General features: G+C 40.2%; 1 protein-coding gene across 1 annotated transcript; it reads right to left on the minus strand.

Moving 5' to 3' along the window:
* Positions 1-405: 405 nt before the first annotated feature.
* Positions 406-13,046, minus strand: LOC133130541 (synaptopodin-2-like). The gene is made up of 2 exons (XM_061245195.1): positions 12,942-13,046; positions 406-594 (listed from the first exon to the last, which is right to left on the minus strand). Exons 1-2 carry the CDS (start codon positions 13,044-13,046, stop codon positions 406-408), a joined length of 294 nt encoding a protein of 97 aa, XP_061101179.1.
* Positions 13,047-17,155: the final 4,109 nt, after the last annotated feature.

Genomic DNA, 17,155 nt, shown 5'->3' on the forward strand with positions numbered 1-17,155 from the left:
AATAATATCAGTCGGCTACTCATCGATATCCAAATTGTCATCCTAACTATCCAAATATATGTTGTATTATTCATAACCTTCCTGAAAAGTGTGTGATGATATACACCGATCAGCCACCATTTTTCATAATTACAAATGCTTTAAACTGTATAAACCTGTCTATAAACACTTCATATTTCATTTTATGATACGTGTACTTATATAAGCAGATGATCATAAGTGAATTACATCCATCCTTCCATCTATCCATTCATTTTCTTAACCCTCTTATCCTGAACAGGGTCGCAGGGGGGCTGGAGCCTATCGCAGCATACTTTGGGCGAAAGGCAGGAATACACCCTGGACAGGGCACATACACCATTCACTCACACACTCATAGCCACGAGTACCCGGAGGAAACCCTGATCACAAGGCCGTCGGGACGCCACAGGCCTGCCGTACCCACCTTCTCACGAGCAGCTGCAGGCTGTCGGAAGCCTCCATGAGGTGGAGGCTCTCGGGGAGGGTGAGGTCTGCGCAGGGCTCCCCATTCAGCGACACCACCTCGTCCCCCTCGCACAGTCCCGCCACAGCGCCGCGCCCACTAATGTCCACCTGCGGTGACATGAGTCACGTTATGCACACAGAGGGGGGAACGGCCCGGGAGCAAGACTTGCAGAAGGTTGTGGGAATCCTTGACAATGACACTGATGTTACTCCCTGGTATAAGGAAATTATCCTGCATTTCTTCTGTGAGCATTATATGGATACACTAGATATGTGGGTTTCTGTGGACATGTGCATACTTCATAAAATATATATATAAATATATATAAAAATACCATTATTGTCTATTTCTATGGAAATTGATTTGCTACTATACACAATTTCAGCTGCACAAAAGACAACACAAGTACATAGACAAAAAGAGACACTTTTTTGCTGCAAAGTGAATACACAATAAGTGCATACTGAAGGTCATTGGAGCAACTACACAGCATAGGTCAGGTAAGGTACAATTATCGTAAAGTATCAGCTATCTATACCCATGAACATCAAGTCTAGTTCACCTGGTAAAGTTATGGCGTGTTATGAAGAGGCATGATAACACAGATATGTTACAGAATTACTGTATCAAGATGAAGACACAATTGCAACATGAAAGTGCTGGAAGATTAGTATAGAATTGATGAGAGTGATGTATCATGGGCTAAGACATGAACTGATCAAATTGTAATAATTATAACGACAACTATTACTTTATTACAGTAATAATTAATTGAACTCAGCTTAGAGGTACAGAAATCTCTGGGAGGCATGGGCGCACTCTAAATGGAATGGTATTCAGGTGCTGTTTGGGATTGCAATGTCCAGGTCCAACACAACAAGCGAGAGCTTTTCCACATCATGATTTACATATCAGGGTCTGGCTGCTGTCGGATCGAGCGAGGGAACAGATTCCTCGTCTCTGGGCTTCCATTTAAGTACTGCGGGAAGAGCAGAGCTCCACCATCAGCAGAGGACCACAAAACTTATTTGGGCGTGCTTATTCCCATTTTCCTAAAGGAGAGAAATATCGTACAAGCACCGGCAGTTCAGAAAATAATTATGTTTAGATTAATGTCTGTACAGCGCAGTGACAGGTGGTTGCCAACATTGTTGAGGGAGACAACAGACTCATAACCCCTCAGTCAAGGATAGAGGTGCAGAGACTTTACTCAGTCAGTCCTCTCAGGTTCCAAAGCCCTTATGGAGTGAGCATTCCTGAAACAGGTCTATTCCTGAATGGTCGTTTAATGGTCCAACATCGTTTTCCAATATTGGCTTCCTGAATGGAATTAGAAAATTCAGATAAACGCTCAAATAGGTGAAACTGGATTATTTGCTGACAAATATTATTTTGTAGGAGCTAATAAAAACGTATCTGAAGGGGCCTGAGAAGACATTTTATTTTAAAAGTGAAATGGCTGGATATTTCTAATGCATATTTCATGGTAATATTGGTAATATGCGTTCCTCTTTTTCAATGACTAATTCTGGATTTTTGGTCATAAAAAGTCGTTTCCATGTGTTTCAATCAGTGTGTTTCAGTTTCAAATAAAATTTAATTCCAACCTAATCTAACAATAAATCAGATACATTTATTAGATTAAATTTTAAAATGCAGCAAGTGCTTCTGAAACTATTGTTTCAGCGTTTCCGCTTGTGTGTTTATCTGACCTTGATGCAAAGCAACACACACACACACACACACACACACACACACACACATACATACATACACACATACACTCAGCCTCTGCACCAGTTTCCAAAATTGCCAAAAGCCACAAACCTGCACCTGGTCTCTCCAGCGCATTTAATTAAAATGAGTTAAAATCTACAGCATGTGTTCACAGCCTCTTGCTATGCAGTCTGCTTGATATTTAAGTCTGCTCCCTCAACCCCCACCCCCCGTATATCCGTGACAGGATTTAATGACGTCACCCCAGAGAGTCAGCCGAGGATTCATGAGGTTTACAATCTAAGTGAGACTCCCTCGCATAAAAAAGCAAGTGAACCACGACAACCCGACCAACTGCATAAATTACTGATTTCGGAGGAGGGATCCGTCCAGCAGACTCAGTACAGAAAAACGCATAAGGGCAGGTTCCACACGGGCTAAGCCTGATCACTGTTTTTTTTTTGTTTTTTTTTGAGCCTTCAGTGGATATTGTACAAGGGCGGCACGGATGGTGCGATGGGTCGGCCGGGGCTTCGTTGTGTGGAGTTTGTATGTTGTCCCCGTGTTTGCGTGGGTTTCCTCCGGGTACTCCGGTTTCCTCCCACAGTCCAAAGACATGCAGGTTAGGCTGATTGGAGAGTCTAAATTGCCCGTGGGTATGAGTGTGTCAGTGAATGGTGTGTGTGCCCTGCGATGGACTGGCGACCTGTCCAGGGTGTATTCCTGCCTTTCGCCCAATGTTCAGGATAAGCGGGTTAAGATAATGGATGGATGGATGGATATTGTACAGATTACAGTGGAAGTGGGAGTATTTGCATACCGTCAATGACACAGTTATCGTCTGTCTGAATGATAGATGTCTCAATGCAGAGCAGTTCTTGGCAAGTTCAATGTGAACCAAAATCTGTCGGCAACTAGGCAACCAGAAGGCCACTAGGTCAACAAGAGTAGCTGTATTTAGCAAAGGGTTACATTTTATTTCATAGAAAAATAGAATACTAAAATGTTAATGATTAATTCATTAATTCATGGAGTCTATGAAAACCTTTGATGATCATATTAATGGCCAGTGTCCAGGTTCCATGGTCTAGCAATACATAAATAAAAAAGTAAATAAATCAATAACACAAAAATTATTATTCAACATGTAAGCATCGAGTGCAGAGAGGATCTATGGCATCTCAGAGCAAAATGTACAGCAGATTTGTTGCCAATAGTAACATTAAACTAGCAGACTGGACCATGGAGACATTGGCAAGAAACACCATTTAACCAAGTTTCAATTAATCTATCTAATTAAATTGTCTATTGATCATCCATATATTAAAATATATACCTGGCTGAAAAATGCATATATGTGAATATTTCCCATGCAGCTATTGTTTTATGTATGCAAAATACACTCACCAAGCACTTTATTTGGAACATTTTTACTTTATTACACCTATGCATTCATGCAATTATCCAATCGTGTGGCAGCAGTACAATCATGCAGATACGGGTCAGGAGCTTCAGTTAATGTTCACATCAACCATCAGAATGGGGAAAAATGTGATCTAAGTGATTTTGACAATGGAATGATTGTTGGTGGCAGACAGGGTGGTTTGAGTATCTGCTGATCTCCTGGGATTTTCACGCACACTAGTCTCTGGAGTTTGCAAAGAATGGTGCAAAAAAGAATTAAGTGAGCAGCAGTTCTGCAGTCAGAAACACCTTGTTAATGAGAGACATCAGAGGAGAATTGCCAGACTGGTCAAAGCTGACAGGAAGGTGACAGCAATGCAAGCAACCACACATTACAACAGTGCTATGCAGCAGAACATATCTGGACACACAACGTGTCAAAACTCTAAGTGGATAGGCTACAGCAGCAGAAGACCAATAAGTAAAAAAAAAAAATCAGTCTAATGAATACCTAATGAAGTGCTCACTGAGTGTATATACAATAAGGGGATTTCCATGGTGCATTATCACTGCTGTACATTTATTTAAAATCACAGGATAACATACAAAACAGTGTACAAACACTCATGTTCCCTGTGCGAATTGGCTTAAGCCCCAGTCATCTCTGTGCACCCAGGTCACATGTATCTATCCTTCTATGCTTGCCCTCTGCTGCCCCCTAGCTGCCTGATAAAGGTATTTTTAATGGCAGCGGCATTATGGCATTAAATTACATTATATCAGTTAGGTAGCAGTTGCTCTTATCTAGAACAGATAGAGCAAACCAAACTATAAAAAACCAACAAACAATACTGTTACTTTGTATGCCTTGCTATGCATGACTATTTGTCTATTTGTATACATTTCTCTGCTTGTCACTGCAATATTTGTCCGTAGGCTAATGCTAGCACATTTACAATAATGCCAATTAGCCCTGAAAAAAAAAAATCATATTTTATTGTTGTTGACAACCTGATTCATCAAGGGCTGATTTTCATGACTGATCATTATTCATTTCACTCTCTCATCATAGTGCTGCTTTTACTGCAGTTCATTCCATTATCACCCTTGCTTTTTATTTATGCTAATTTCCTCTGTTGTTTCCTCAGCTGTGCCTGGTCTTCTCAACGTTCTCATTCAGTTAATAAAATAGTCTTTCTCTGATTCATTCTATAATGTGGCTGTAATTAAGTCAGTACTTCTCACTATGCAACTTCAGCGCCATCTGGTGCCTTGTTAGTGGAATAGCATCTACAAGAAGCCAATTGGGTGATCTTTGCATGCAAATTATTAATTAAAAATGTTCAGAGAGATAAATGGTAAATGTTCTACATTTATATAGTGCCTTTATCCAAAGTGCTGTACAACTGATGCTTCTCATTCATTACATTACATTAAGGGCATTTCGCAGACGCTCTTATCTAGAGCAACGTGCAGTTGATCAGATTAAGCAGAAGACAATCCTCCCCTGGAGCAATGCAGGGTTAAGGGCCTTGCTCAAGGGCCCAATGGCTGTGTGGATCTTATTGTGGCTACACCGGGGATCAAACCACTGACCTTGCGGGTCCCAGTCATGTACCTTAACCACTACACTACAGGCCCCATTCACCGATTCACACACAGTCAATGACAAAGACAATTTATCTTATTGAACATGTAATGGGAGCCAGTATCTATAACATCAGAATCAGAACCAGCCCATCACGTCATTACAATCAACACAAATAATGCAAATAAAAGTGCAAATAAGAGACACCTTCAGCTGTCAGAAGCGCATACGACTGATACATGACCACCTACAGGAATATCACACCATTATCATGACATTTAAAAGGGGCTCAAGAGACATGTATCAAATTTGTCAAAAGGTCATTGGTTGTGTACTTGTTGCGTAACATATTTGGATAAGGTTTGGAGACTCAAAAATTGCGGTTTCGTAGAGAAAGCCCAGTAGAACAGCTGGTGGTGTTAGAGTGAGTAGGACATGACCACAGCTGTGTTATGTTATCTAAGGTTAGGTGGGGTTTGCTGTGACCTGACACAGAAAATCCACCATAATTCAGTGGACTGGGACAGGGCCACAGGGCATGCATGCACAACACACAAAGACACACACACACACACACACACACACACAAACACGTGTGTATGGGCGCACTGAACCTACTGAGAAATTTCCACAGATCAGGATTAATCTTCACCTACATGTGATTGCTCAAAACGTACAGTAAGGTCTATAAGTTTACAGTGGGATCTCTCTCTCTGTCAGTCTGCCACAGACCTCACAGGGGCCAGTGCTGGCACTGATCAGGCCTAGCACATACGCTCACTGGTCTGGGAAACATCTTAGCCAGGTCTACATGTACCCTGCACATGTTTTCTCCTACACTGTAAGACCCTCTGGATAAGAGCATCTGCTATATGATATGATGTACTACAAATGACTTGCTTTTGTCCTGGGCCCATCTCCTTTTTGTCATTGCAGCTAATATTTTATTCCACACCGCAACTGATAAACATTCTGATCTTTTTTCTGCTGTATTGTGCATAACCATCGTGTGTTACTTCCTGACGTAGCTTTTCACACACATCACTGGTTAAATACCCCTTCCCCTTCCGGTGATTTTTTTTTTGGTGAAACTAATGCAGATTGCTTTATCTCGTGAGCACAGTTTTTCTGTCAGTTCCCTGTTTTGGCAATTGCCAGAATATAAAGTCTTCCGGCCCTTTAAAAGTGAGTCATAGCTTCACAATCTTGTCTCCTGAGCCAGGACTTCCAAAAGCCATAATAAAAACTACTTCCTTTTAAGGGAAAGGGCCTCCTGCATACAGAAAACCTCCTCTGTCCCCCCTTATTTTTTTCTAACCTCTGCTTTCTCCTGAAAAGGAAAATTTCACACACATGCAAGTTCAGAGCTGTCTCCTGTGACCCAGATATCTCAGCTCCCTGCCAGTACAACATCTTATCTAGGCCTGGTGGGCCTGGGATTGGAAGTTTCACTCCAACAGTGTTATGTGTTTCTTTCTTCTTCTTCTTTTTTCCACAACAGCACCAGAGTTAAACGGACGTTATTGCTTCCAGATGACTCTGCTACGTCATGCGAATCTCAAGGTTTGTTTGGGGAAGACGTCACTCTCTTCCCCTTCCAAGTTCGAGGGGTTTTCAGCGAGTACACGTCAACAGCGTAGGCAGCCATTCGAAAGGTCGGCTCCGGGAGACACAGCATCTCAATGAATACAAAATAGCCTTTGCTTCACTGGGAACCAAACCATGTGGTAGGAATAGCAGCAGTATACTACCAAAATGTTATTGGCTTATTAGGTAAAGAATTTGCATGCACTTGTGAGCCATGAAATAAGGTTTACATCCCTCCCCTATTAAGTCGATCTTAATTTAATTTACTTCCAGTCGCGCACAAGGTCAACAGCTCTGCTTGCACGTAGCTTGCCTTCTACAAGTAAAAACCATGAAAAGACTATTGTGCATGAGCTGATTGCCAACACTTCTTTTTGAATGAATAATAAATCAGATGTTACACTTATCAGTATAGTTCTGCATATCACTAAATATCTTTACTTCGGTTTGCATTCTAGTTTACACTAATGTGTATATCTCCTACTGTGCTGACACAACTTATGACTAACAATCCCTGGTGGCAATACGTAAGTTCAATAAAATACAGTATGCATTACACGATTTAATAATGAAACCTCAAGTATTCCATACCAATGCAACATGCATGCACCTTGTACGAATTAGCAGGAAAAAGTCTCTGGTTCTAATGTCTTCATACATTCAACTCGCTAAAAGTTAAAAGACACCAAAATTATTTTGTTGCTACTACAGCAATACCGACCAATGAAATCAAAATATTCATACTGACCCATTTACTAAAATACAAATGCCCCACTTGTTGAATTTATTATTGAATATTTATTGCATATTTCATGCGTGATCAAAACTAGACATATACTGTATTGAGCTAAAAAAAAAGTGCAGTGTATACAAACTCCCTCCTTCAACAGTATAAGGATGTTGAGGTCAAAAGCTGCTCATCTATTCTTTATTAAAATGCAATTTGCCCAGTAACTGAGAACTGCCTGTGGGGCTGTGATTTAAAGATGTGTCCAGTGCATATTTAACCCATATTAAAGATGTCTCCAGTGCATATTTAACCTATATTAAAGATGTGTCCAGTGCATATTTAACCCATAGGGGCGGCCTGTAGCGTAGTGGTTAAGGTAAATGACTGGGACACGCAAGGGCGGTGGTTCTAATCCTGGTGTAGCCACAATAAGATCTGCACAGCCGGTGGGCCCTTGAGCAAGACCCTTCATTGCTCCAGGGGAAGATTGTCTCCTGCTTAGTGTAATCAACTGTACGTCGCTCTGGATAAGAGCGTCTGCCAAATGCCATTAATGTAAAGATCTGTCCAGTGCATATTTAACAGCTATTAAAGATGTGTCCAGTGCATATTTAACCCATATTAAAGATGTGTCCAGTGCATATTTAACCCATATTAAAGATGTGAGTTCATGAGCTGCAGTGCTGACACAAGAGGCAAGTATTGAAACATCACAAAGCAGCAAACTGAACTCTGTTTGCTGTCAGAGAGGAAAACATGTTTAAAAGATTCATCCTAGAACAGATTTGGAACAAGCTTTCTTGGAACAGAACAACTTTAATTTTTCATGCAGTAATTTCCCCCAGAAGATGAGCTTGTATTTATGTTTTTGAAAACACAATCAACTTTCCTCTAGGTGGCACTGTAGAAACACTGTTAGAGAGCTCTTCTGCCATCAGTTGTTGGTCAAACTAAATCAGATGTTTTGTTTAAAAAATGACTGAAAATCACTAGCAAATTTACAGATTAAAAAAACAAAATTGCAAAGAAATAACAGGTCATATAAATGTCTTTCTTTTTTGGGTGCTAATAATTGGCACAGGCCCACATATATTAAACGCCCATAGTGTGGCCATCAGAAATGTTGATAAGTGCTGTCTTCTCCATAATGTTTCATACACCCAAGTACCGTCATTTTGACTCAACAAAAGGACAATTAACAGCTCCCAGCACAACACACACACACACACACACACACACACACACGCACACACACACACAGACACACGCACATTGACATGTTTACACAGAAGTGCCAGGAAAGCAGATGCAAGGGAGAAAATACACAGTAAAAGTATATTATCTGATCTGCATCCATGCCTGTGGCCTTCAAAGTCCCTTTCTTCCTTCCTCTTGATCTTACCCCTTGGATGATATATTAGGGAATATAAATTGGCCACTGGCAGAACCCTAGGCAAAGCCGGGTGCCTGGAACCTTGAGTTCTGGTATTGTGATGTCATCTGTGATCTGTTTCAGGGTCACCGGTGCATACCTGTAATGTCAACTGTTCCAGGGTCACTCCTGGATAACTGTACATGCCACTAGGTACGGGTATTTTCAGTATTTTTTGTGTTTCGGTGAACTGGCGACATTTCATTTATTAAAAATCTATTTTTCAAACTCCCATAATATGCTGCACAATCGTGCCGCAATAGGCTGGACCACAGCCAAAACAATAAAAGTCAGAATAAGCACATTAATTAGATATATTACTGCACAACAGGGGCATTATTTCAGGAACTATGTTGGGCAAAAAATGACTGGAAATTATAAATGATTATAATTTATGGTTGCACTAAAGACAGCGTGTCTATAGCAGTGTATCACTGGTAATATTTCCAAACTCCAAATATTTTGAAGGCATGACACTGACAAGGAGTGATGGTATGAAAATGGCAACTCTTAAAATCAATACCAAGATATTAAGCAATATAATACTTGCTGAACAGATATTGCAACTATAGGACTCAACCAGAGGAAAGGCACAGAACAACATAGGCTAATATGCGACTTTGCACTTTTTCCAAAGTCACAGTTTTTCGGCCGATGGCCCGTTTGCATGAAAAAGCAACATGTTTTTCCACATGTTTGGCATGAAAAAGCAACATGTTTTTCCACATGTATGACTAGTCCACTATTGTTCAAGGACACTAGCTTGCATTTCAATTTTACAATTAATTAGGTATTCAATTCCCAGGCACAGTACGCAATCACAAAATCATATCCAGTTGTTTTGGCTTGAAAGCTGGCAATATCATTTGTCGAACTGAACTTGTCAAACATTTGAAGTGTCATTTCTCATTGTCATTTTCCCTTAAAACCCATCTCTTGCTGTTTTTTGTTTCATTTCATTTTAAAGTAACACAAATACATCTGATGTTTCTGAATCTAGTCGGATCCAAGATGAGCAAGCCATATAAAAGTAACGTTACAGATACGAGGAAGGTTGGATTTTATCTTCCCAACTTTATCTTCACTGTAGTCTGTTCCTTCTCAAACTACATTGCAATGATCTTGCACAATGGTATATTTTGGCTTTAACAATTCCATGGGTTCAATAAAGCCTTTATTTAGCTTAACAAAATTAAGAGGGAACATGCCCCTAGTAATTATACAAGTGACGTGCTTTGCAATATGCTTCTTCCTGCTTGAATTGCACTTGCATTTAACTTGCGTTTAGATGATCGCTATCATTCTCCTTCATATACAGCTTTGTCATGGTGCTTTTGAAGTTTTTACAGACTGCGTCTTTCCATAAGCCTACTCCGCTGTGTTTTCGAGTCAGTGGCGCCCCAATCATGTTCATTTGGCTACTCTGAACTTCTAGGACCCCACTGCTGTAGGCTACCCACAACTGCAATTAGAATATAAACCACTCTAAAGCTGCTTAAGACTTGGCCAAGTCAGTCAAGTGTCCATTTAGGTTAACCGGTTAATCGATTACTTATGCTCATCCCTACACACCACTGAGGCTGATATGCACCAATCAGATGCACTCAGAGTTCAATCCAAGTCAGCTATGAGGTAGTACGGTTTTGCGCTGAACCAATATCCAATACAAATATAGGGCAATCATTATAGAATCGTTTTCTCACTGCTTGTGTAATGTGCAAACGCCCCACACCAACCTGTGAAGAGCAGTGTCCGCACTATATGTCTGGGGTGAGAACCGTTGGACTTTACAAATTGACAGCCTTGAGACAGACTATGAATCAGCAGGTGAGATCGTGAACCAAAGCGGCAGACAGCAATGTTGCTAGGGCAACTGGCAAGCATAGCACTGGGAGATTTGGGGGGGGGGGCTTGTTTTGACTGTCACATGTTCTCGCAATTAGAAAGCTACACCAGTATGGAATATTCCCATGTTTTCTTTTTCTGGCCTTTCCTGCTTTAATTCCATCAGGAGTTATTTCAGATCCAAGTAAGGACAATTCCCTCACTCATCTGTCTGTATAGTGTGCCCATAGCTCCAGCCAGTAGCAATCAGCCGATCAGAATCTCCCCTAACTGCAGGGTGCTTTCTAAATCTGCTACATCACCCACAACTGAGGTCATTACAGGTTACAATGCAACGCAGCAATGTTTCCGGAACATTCTGGAGGAAAGCTTGGAGGCCTCAAACACTTTTCGTGTTACAACTATGAAAGTTACAGTAACAATGAATAAAAACATCATTATTTGTTTTGGTTAGCTTTGTGCGTGCTTATGGCCTGATAGCTTTTCATTCACCTGTCATAAACTGAAATTACCTCACTTTATCTTACGACGAATCACTGGCCATACATTATTGTATCACCACCACTCCATAACATATAATAAAGGAAATCATAATTGAACTACCTGCAGTGTGTGAATGTAGTAGCACGCCATTAGTAGTAGCACGCCATTAGTAGTAGCACTAGTAGAACATGCAACTCCTGGGCCATGATTCAAACCCAGGACAACAACTACTCCTGGATTTATTCCTCACCAGCATATTCCTGGTCAGTGTCAGGGGGGAGGCTGGAGCCTATCCCAAACATGCATTGGGTGGGTGGGAGGAATACACGCCCGGACAGTTTGCCAATGCATCACAGGGCACGAACACCATTCACTTACCACAGGCAATTCTCCAATTAGCCTACATGTCTTGTATTGTGGGAGGAAACAGAGACCGGGAGAACAAGCCAACTCAACACAGAAAGGTGGAGTCCAGTATCTCCTTGCTGTGAGGCAACAGTGCTCTCCACGGCACTACCGTTCCACCCATAAAGAATAAGTCAAAAAATAAATTTGGTCTAAATTACAATAGTTATTTGCAATGCAATTTGTGAAATATAACTGTGAAATATAATGGAGTATCCCCCACAACACTAAGGCAGCAGCTGTTCGTTAAAAACAAAGACCCGTCCCTCTTCACATCTGCGCGGCAGAGTGTTTATGTTCTCGCCGAGATTGGCGCTGAACGATAACAGATCTTGGGGAGACTCTCCCCGCACATCCCACGATTGCCCTCGCGCTATGTTGCCTTTACCTTGTAAGGGATTTGCGTTAATCCGTTTACAGAAGTTATGTTGAAAGATGTTTTACTACATTGAGGGACAGATTTTACCGAGAGGGTAAAGGGTGACATGTCTGGGCTGCTTTCCCTCGCCTCATTAAAAAAAAAAAGCAACGAATATAGTTAAAGAAAAGCATAACAACTTCCTGTGGGAATATTTTTCTATTTAAAAATGTTCATGTTCAAGTGTTCTATTTAAGCATGCATGGAAACATGTATTTATGTATTGCTCTTAGTTTCGGCAACATTACAGCATAATGCATTGTGTAGGCTACATGTTCTATTATTTGCAAGAATTAGGTAAAAATAGCAATACTGTACTGCTGGAGTGCACGAAAAACAAGTTATTTGCTACAAACACATACTTTGGAACCACAATAAGCAATTAGGGGCTGCGCCGAAGATCGTTGGGGGGACGTGAGGAGAATTACTGTCCTACAATCAGGTAAATGGCAGGAGGAGACATTCCGTTTCATCAACTGGTGACAATTATGACCGTCCCACACACACATCAAAATATAATTTAAAAGAAAAACAGATATAAACTATAACAACAAAACAAACGCCATTAAGTTTGAAAAGGAAAACAATACAGACTCAAATTATACACAAAAATGCCAGTACTGTGTTTTCGGGCAAAATATTTTTTTTTCTGCAAATAAAAATCAGGAAAGGGGTTCAATTATCACATTGTATTGCCTTTCAGTCCCTTTCAGAGGGTGCGATACCATTCAACCGACAAGCGTATCAACCACGAGCAACAATAATAAAGTCTTGTAACTTAAGTCGAATTGTAACAGTCGGTCATCATTATCCCCGCAACTTCTGGTTTTAATAATCCAATCCTACCTGGCAGACGAGCAGAGGATGGTGTAACTCATTGCCCTGTCGCAGACTGAAGCCCCAGGGCGCTCCCCCACGCACAGTAATGCAGAGGTAATCCCCAGTACCCATGCTGGCGGATCTCATCAGCGGTCGCCAACCAGAAACTCAGTCATTAAGTTACTCTGAGTGGGATCCGCGGTTTCTCCAGACTGGAGCAGCACGAGCGGCGCGGCTCGGTTTGTTGGATCGCAGCACCATTCACATTTAGTGGCAACAGCCCAACCCGCCGCGTCGCGTCACGTCCCTAGTCCAGCCCCCTAGCGGTTATATTACAGCCCACTGTAAAACGTTTTCTCTTTTACATGCTCGATTTAAGTCATCGCAATACCATTTTCAATGCTTCTCTGCAGGATTATTAAAATTATTAAATTTAAAGATGTTTGGCACAAATGGGTAATCCAAACTGCAAACTGAACGCCTTTTACACATTACAATCTAAGAATAGATGTGCCACACATATGCTTTGATACAGGTTGCGTTCAATCGGAATACTCTGCACACACAATGTGCAAGAATACTCTATAATCAGTTGACGCGTTTACGTGTTGGCCACTCAAAATCCTGAAAAAAAATAATAATAATAATAAGCGAGTAATTATTGCATTTAATGTGTACCTTAAGTGGATGAAATACATATTTTCCAATTGAAATAGAAACGTTTAAAAACCATCAGCCATTTCACAGTCATTGAGTCCATTCAAACGAATGGCTTACACATTTACCGTGTCAAAATCAACACAACACGCGTTGTCCCTCAGCCCACCCTCTAAGCGTATTAACATTCTTCACAACATCCCGGACTCATCTCTTATTAGAGTGTACACAAAAGCAAATGGTAACATAAATAGCCCAAAGTAGGCCTATAACACTGAAGCACAACATAAAATAGGCCTATATTGACAATGAACAAGCATATTTTTCTTAAATCAAAGTCCAAATTACAAGGAAAACAACATTTGAAAAGGTCACATACTGTATGTATTTTGGTATTCTGCCCCATACTGGTAGTCATGGAGCTGTACAGAGGCTGCAAAGTTTGCAACCTATTTTAATCTACACCACAGCCTGTGTCCTCTTTAGCAATCCACTTTGTCCGTTGGAGTGTGTTATCCATCCCTGGCACTGCTGCACAGTAATGGCTTCAAGTGCACATTCCACATCCTCTGTCTGGACGAGTGTGGCTTTCTCACAGTGGTGGGACTCATTTACACCTTCCACCCACATGATAAATAGGACTCTATTTATTTATTTATTTATTTATTTTGACCCTTTGAAGAGGTGTTTTCTGGAATGTTTTTTCAAAATTCTAAGTCAGTGTTCTGTAACTCTTTCACTTACTGGTAGTGATTGTTACACCTGCATTAGAATGTTCTGTTAATTGTATATTTGTAATCTTACACCTTAAAGGGAAACATGTTGAGAAATGGGGTTTGTGGTGGTGTACACAGTAAAATGTTCAGTGTTAAATCAATAGGGTAGTTTTAACTCTAATAGAGTACAGGTGGACCCTATTGGACACATACAGTGCAGTCCGCAAGTATTTGGACAGTGGTATACTTTCTGTTCTTTTGGTTCTGTACTCCAGCACATTGGATTTGAAATGAGACAATAAATTAAAGTGCAGACTGCCACCTTTAATTTGAGGCCATGCATTTATATACATAGTCCCCCATTTTAGAGGGCCATAAGCAATTGGACAGTTAGCTTCTCAGCTGTTTCTGATTAGTCCGGTGTATACAATTGCTTCCTCAGTGCAGGTATAAGAAAGCTCTCAGTATCTAGTCTGGATTCTAGCCTTTTACTATAGCCTTTCAAAGTCTGTTACTGGCGTTTGTCAATAGGAGGACCAGAGTGGTACCAATGACAGTTGAGGAAGCCATTGTGAGGCTGAGAAACAAGAATAAAACTGCCAGACAAAGGCCAAACAATAGGTCTACCAGAAACAATACGCATACTGAAAACAACAGGCATACTGAAACAAACTATTTCTGAATGCTTTTCCTGTACTTGAACAAAGGAAGTAATTTAATACGCCTTACTAATCGGAAACAGCTTAGAAACAAATTGTTCAATTACTTTTGGTCATCTAATAAGGGGAGACTGTACTGGACATTTTACTGTGTTGAATTCTGGGAAAATAAATCCTTGTGTGCTGCACTGCCAAGTATGATGTTGACATTGACCCAAAAATGTAATTCCACGATCCAGATCCATGAGGCAACTGTGCAGGCTATTGGGAGAAAAAAAATAAAATAAATGTGCTGACACATTGGCTGTACCACCAGATTCAATTGCACAACTCAGTTTTCAAAAAATCAAAGTGCATTCTGCCACATTCCCACTTCAGTAATCTGTAGCATGTTGGCCAATAATGTTCTGAACATATTGTTTTGCTTTCACACAAAATATTTTCTGAAAAAATATTTTATAAATGTTTTCAGTATTTTTTAAAAGCAATTGCAATTATACTATGTGCATAATTAGAGGCCATAGTATATGTTACTATTTTTCTCAATCGCTTTGGCCCAATTGTTGAATGACAATTAAAATTCTCAAAACAATATGTGAAAAGTTCCACACCCATAACATCACTTGTTCGTGGCAGAACCCATTTCTCATTGCTTTCTACAAATGAAGCACATTTGAGCAAATTATTAAGTACAATTGTCTAAAATTGGCCCAATTATCAATTGCATAAGTTTTGCTGATCAGAATAGTTAATGTTTTTTTCTGCTGAATAATTTTACTCTCAAACACATCTGTGTAACTACCCTTTGTCATCACATGCAAAATGGTGCATCCAACCATCATAATATGTCAAGTGAATATTCCCTCAATTTTAGTGACTTGGTATTGATGTAATGTCAGCTAAATTGATAAATTGCTCACAAACCTTCTGTCAAATTACTGTAGGGCACAGGTGAAAGGCAATTACAGCGCATATGCACACTTTCTGAACACTGAGGAACCTCCTCGGGCAAACATTGAACAGGGGCAAGTGCAGAGAGGAAGAGGAGTAAGGATGCGTGGTGGTATGGTCAGACAAAACAGAGGAAGGCACATGGTTGTCTACAATGAAATGAGGACCACCATGTTATCAACCTGGGCGAAGAGTGCAAACTTACACGGGGCAGTCCACGGTGTCATCAATCATATAACATTCTGAAGGGAAAACAGGTGCACAGTTGTGCAATATTGCAATTCCTCAGTTTACAGTAAATGCATGCTTGAAGTTCATAAAGAATACTTCCAAGAGTTTTTTTTACATATTTCAGTGTGAAATACTGTGCTGCAGATAGAGAGTCTGATTTGAAGTTATAACAAATGTTCTTCCAGGGTTCACTGTCATAATGACAATATGTCTAACCATTTTGACTGTCTTGATTTCAAACAATGATAAAGGGACTTTTCATTTTGATGACACTGACTAATTCAGTGAAAAATTTTTTAATTTTGAAACATGAGTTAAAGATTTTGAGTGATGTATACTCTTTTGAAGGTGAACCATAATGTTTTGCTGTATGCAGAAAATGTTTAGGCAAATGCTCCTATAGTCAGGACAGGACAGGACAGAACATGAAAAATGTAGAGGAAAATGGGCCAAAGCGATTGAGAAAAACTGTAATGTTTGAGCAACCAGCAAAGATTTTATTAATTGTACTAATAGTCTTCAACTACTGCTACATCTGATGGTACAAACATTATGACTTTTACTACTACTTGTACATTAGAAACATTTGACCTTTGACTAGGAGTCCAACAGCAGGGTTACTGACCGCTCTGCCCCTCCCTTTGAACATCAATGACAGAGAATACAAATTAAAAACAGATAATAAAATGTGCATTTGTGTTTGTGCATTCCTATGAATTTGTGCATATTTGTTTGTCTGTACCTTATGACACATGATTGAAACATATTTACAGATGTATATATTCATTATGCTAAAAATATGCATTCATATGTGATTGTCATTTATATATTTTGTATGTCTTTTGTGTGTCTCTTGGATTTAGAATATGCAATAGAATAGAGAAAACACAATTCCCTCGAGTTTCTCTTATTGTTTGTCCTTAGGAGTAGCGCCGTATTTGATCCTGCCTGGAAGTTCGCTGACGTGTTAGGCATTCCAACTAATTTGCGCTTGCGCAAATTCGACAGAGAATTGCACTATGGACAT

Source organism: Conger conger, chromosome 6 (genome assembly GCF_963514075.1).
Source record: "Conger conger chromosome 6, fConCon1.1, whole genome shotgun sequence".
Classification (NCBI taxonomy): domain Eukaryota; kingdom Metazoa; phylum Chordata; class Actinopteri; order Anguilliformes; family Congridae; genus Conger; species Conger conger.